General features: G+C 37.4%; 1 protein-coding gene across 1 annotated transcript; it reads left to right on the top strand.

The window, feature by feature from the left end:
• Positions 1-1,633: 1,633 nt before the first annotated feature.
• Positions 1,634-3,711, top strand: LOC306700321 (uncharacterized protein). Its single transcript, XM_079165313.1, has 5 exons — positions 1,634-1,753; positions 1,979-2,081; positions 2,923-2,957; positions 3,049-3,104; positions 3,250-3,711. Exons 1-5 carry the CDS (start codon positions 1,669-1,671, stop codon positions 3,424-3,426), a joined length of 456 nt encoding a protein of 151 aa, XP_079021439.1. The 5' UTR covers positions 1,634-1,668; the 3' UTR covers positions 3,427-3,711.
• The last annotated feature ends 636 nt before the right edge of the window (positions 3,712-4,347 follow it).

Genomic DNA, 4,347 nt, shown 5'->3' with positions numbered 1-4,347 from the left:
GAAAGATGAACGCCACAACAATGTAGAAAATCATGTTTTGATTTTGCTATGACACTTTAAAAACAGCTTATATAAAGCAAAATATGTTTTTTGCTTTTTGGCTGACAGCACAAGGAAAAAGATCTGAGAATTTGATCAACCATAAAAAGGGAGATCTGAATACTTTTTAAAATCAGTGAGCGATGATGCAAAGCTTCTCATATCGATACAAATCCCCAAAGTATAACTCAGTCCTGCTTATCTGGGAATTGCTGTGTTCAAATAGTAAACTATTAGTTTCTCAAGAAAAAATATATATAATGCGTCAACGTGACATTAGTGTTTCTCTCAACGGCATTAGCATCTTTTCACCACACGAGGTCGCTGTTTCACTGGTGGATACTTTGAGGGTGGAAGAGAGGAATAAACTAGGAAATCGTGCTCAATGCTTACTGTGAAATTACAGCCTTGATCACTCAAAAGTGAAACAATCGGCCTGTAAGAGTTGCGTTTTGTAAAAGTGCTGAGAGATGGAAAAAAGCTTCCTACCGTTGTAATGGCCATATCCTCTTCTCTTTCTTTGGTGAGTTATTTTAATATAAGAAAGGTTTTAAGGAAGATGTTGATGCCTCTGGATGTTCCATCATGTAACTTTAAGCTTGAGGAATCTACAGGTAGTTGACAAAACACTGCATACACCTTACGGTACTTTTTATTTATAGTATGTGTGTCATGTTGAGGCTGTGGTTTTGCAGCACTGTGTTGTAAGCACAGTCTGTAGAAACCGCACATCTATCAGTCTGTGATGGTGATGGACCGGTTGAGTGTATGTTCCTCTTTGCTTATGCTTTTTGTTCTCTGTATACATGCAATCATTCTCTGAGACCTTTCTGACGCAGCTTTACTTCATGTTTTTTCAGAGTTTTCTACTGAAGCACCAACTCGACGGATCTGCCTCTTCGTCACTGTAAGTTTCCTTCATGTTGATTTGACTTAAAAGCTGATTTTTAAAAAAAGCACTATCGTGTTGAATTGTAATGTGTTTATGTAATTTTGTCCACCGCCTGTAGTTATGAACAATGAAAACTTGCAGCAAATCACCTTTCACACTTCTGAAGGTGATTTTCATTACATTACTCCGAGGTAAGAGAAAACTTTTAAAACTTTTTAAAAGTTATGATACATAATAATAAGATAATATTGGTTTAAATAATTTAAAATGTTTCTGTTTAAGATAGTTCTATAAATAGTATAGTTTTTTAAATACTCAGTAATGTGAATAAGTTTGTTAGCAGCCTCTAAAAAGTGAACAGTAATTAACACTTGTCATACGATATGTTAGAAACCACAGAGGGACTCCATACATGTCTAAAATAAGGGGAAATAATTAAGTTTTTGTTTGATTGATGAATCAAATCTCCTGCTACCATATCACCTTATTTGTTGGCAGTTCTTGAAGCACAAGAAGTCAAAGTGACGGGATACCGCGGACACGATGTCACCTTACCATGTCAATTCATCAAAGGACCAGAAGATATCATTCAACAGGTTCAGTGGGAGCTCGAACAACCAGATGGAAAGAAAATCACCATTATTGTTTCCAATAGTCAACATGGAAATGTTTCAAAATCGTTTCTAAAGGAGAGAGTGGAGATGAAAGACCAATCTTTGATAATTCGAGATGTGGAAATGAGCGATAAAGGGTCTTACATCTGCAGCGTTACAGTCTATCCCAGTGGGTCATTTAAAGGAACCACCAACCTTCATGTTCAAGGTGAGTAAGAAATATTAATCACCAATACTCCAAGCCAGAAACTAAATTTGAAAACAATATTTTGTTTTATATTTTCTAATCTTACTGTCCATCACTTGTCCGTCCCTCTTAGTGAATATGTTGTTTGTCTGAACGATACCAATCAATGATAAATGAATTGGGATTATATGAACTCCATTAATTTAAGACACTCTGGGATAATCACGGTCATATTTCTTCTATCAGAACAGGAGCCGTTATCACCAGGGTTGGTGTCGGCTATAGTGATTGCTGTCATTGTGCTGTTAGTGATCATGGCTGCCATTGTATACCTGATCTTCATCAGGAGGTGAGTGTGTGCGAGTGCGAGTGCGAGTGCGAGTGCGTGCGTGCGTGCGTGCGTGCGTGTGTGTGATAGAAATATAGAAGCTGTAGAAAAGAAACTTAGACATCCTCTAAATACTGTTTAACAGCCATCAAGTGGACGGTAATATTTATGAGGATCTTGAACTTCTTGTTCTTTATTTTGGAAGACAGACAGACGGTAAATTACATTAGTGCCTGCATAGGATAACTATGCATTGTGTTTTTTTGTATTTATTGTCAGGCAGCCATTCTTTTCTTTTTCTTTGATTATTTTTCAATATTCTACTGTATTCTATTTGATTTTCTGGATTGTTCCATAGATTTACTCCTTTTCCTGAGATGCATTTCCCCATTTGTCCTAACCCTTCATTTTTAAACATATCTTTAAGATAGATGTTCTCTCGTGTTTAGAATATTTTTTCTTGAGAGATTCAGTTTAAATTAATAGGATGATCATTTTCTATTCAGTTCACTCAAAACACGTGTTTTTTGTTGGTTTGTTTTGTCATTTAAAAAATATATACAAAAAACAATTTTCCCCACCTGTTTCACAGAAGTAAAAAATTAAATAAAAATTAAGGAACCAAGAAAGAAAATCTAAATAGTTTTCTCTTGTGTTTATCACTTAAGGTGAAAAAAAAGTTTTGCCAGGATAGATTTAAAGGAATGATCAGATTTGTTCTCACTTGCATCTCAGGGCTTCTGTAAATATATAATTTCTACAAAAAGTTTTTAGGATTAGAGAGAAAAGTCACTTCAGATCTAAAGTCAAACCAGGTCAATCTCATGCAACTAATCACAGGACTCTTGATTCCTTCACTCAGACGTGTTCCTACGGTCCGGCAACAAGTCTACATTGGTGAGAACAGAAGCGCGCTCCACAACCGATTGATTTATATCTTTTACGTGTTTCAGTTCCCTTGACTTCAGTTCCCTTGTCTGTCTTTCAGATACAGGTGGTCCCGTGATGGATGTGGCCAGGCCATCTGTTCTTGTAAGAGACGAGGTGAGCTGGTTTGAAACCACGTCTGAACTCAAGTTCGATACATTTTGGTTGAATTAAATAGTTATGCTGCTGTTTCACCAAAGCAACATAATGATACAACTGAGCAGGCCTCCACCTAAACACTCTTTCTCACACTTGTTCATAGGATGTGGTCTATTCTGACGTGACGCTCAAGCGATCAAGAGATTCTGCACTGTCATCCAATGAGAAACACACAGCCGATGACGTCGCGTACTCCGAGGTCTTAATTTTTCGCCATCAGCCCAAATATGATGAAATGTACGCCCAAGTAAAGAGAGCAAAAAAAACCCCAACAACTTAAAGCTGGTGTCTGCAAGTTGCATTTAGCACAATGTTGGTATCATTTAGTGAAATCAGCAGATCAACCGCTTATAAAATAAAACCTAACCTTTGTGACTGCTCCAGAACTTCTGTACATGCTCTCATATATTGTTTTCCCACGGACCTGTGTTCCCCCTACAGCCTCACAGCAGGTGATGCAGAAAAAAAAAAGGAAACGTGTTTTTCACCAAGTCCGCAGCGCTTTTATTAGCAGCGGTATTCTTAAAAGAGTCTATAACCATGCCATTAGTTCAGTGAGGCTGTACTGTGCTAAACATCGGCATGCTAACATGACAATGCTAGCATGTTGATGTTTAGCAGGTTTACCATCTTCATCGTAGCGGTTTAACATTTTAGCATGCAATCATTTTCTAATTAGCACTAAACACAAAGTACAGCTGAGGATTATTGGGACAATAGAAATCAGATGATGCCACAAAATGAAAAAGTCAGGAGATCAAAGTTATTCCAATACATCCTCTGGGAACCATGAATCCATTCAGAAATAAGTTAGATAATCTAATAAAGAACTAAAAAGTAAATCGCATGGTGGCGCTACTGGAAAAGTAAAAGTATTACTAAAGTCAGCAGGGTACATCGTATGGGCACAATGGATATTTGTACCACATTTCGTACCAATACATATGTGAGAATGTATCTTCTAGGGAGCTTGAATATCTGTTACAAATGTCACGACCGCCCATCGAATAGGTGTCGAGCTGATCGGGTAGACATTACTCCATATCTTTCTATCGGTAATAGTCGTTTGGTGCTATATTAATGCTCTGAATGTTGTATATTGCAGGTAGGAATAGTGGAAACTGGCACACCGCCAACACTTTATCAAGGTGAACTATTTCTTTTAAAAGCCAAGCTGTGCAGAGGAAAAACACTTGAACCG

Source organism: Pholis gunnellus (assembly GCF_910591455.1).
Source record: "Pholis gunnellus genome assembly, chromosome: 8".
Classification (NCBI taxonomy): Eukaryota; Metazoa; Chordata; class Actinopteri; order Perciformes; family Pholidae; genus Pholis; species Pholis gunnellus.
This window is presented reverse-complemented; position numbering and strand designations above follow the sequence as displayed.

Bases quoted from the DNA above. Each gene is read 5' to 3' on its own strand.
- LOC306700321 (XM_079165313.1), top strand. From the start codon at position 1,669: ATGAGCGATAAAGGGTCTTACATCTGCAGCGTTACAGTCTATCCCAGT. The intron at 2,082-2,922 runs GTGAGTGTGTGC...TCCTTCACTCAG, and splicing joins TACCTGATCTTCATCAGGAG to ACGTGTTCCTACGGTCCGGC. The intron at 3,105-3,249 runs GTGAGCTGGTTT...ACTTGTTCATAG, and splicing joins CTGTTCTTGTAAGAGACGAG to GATGTGGTCTATTCTGACGT.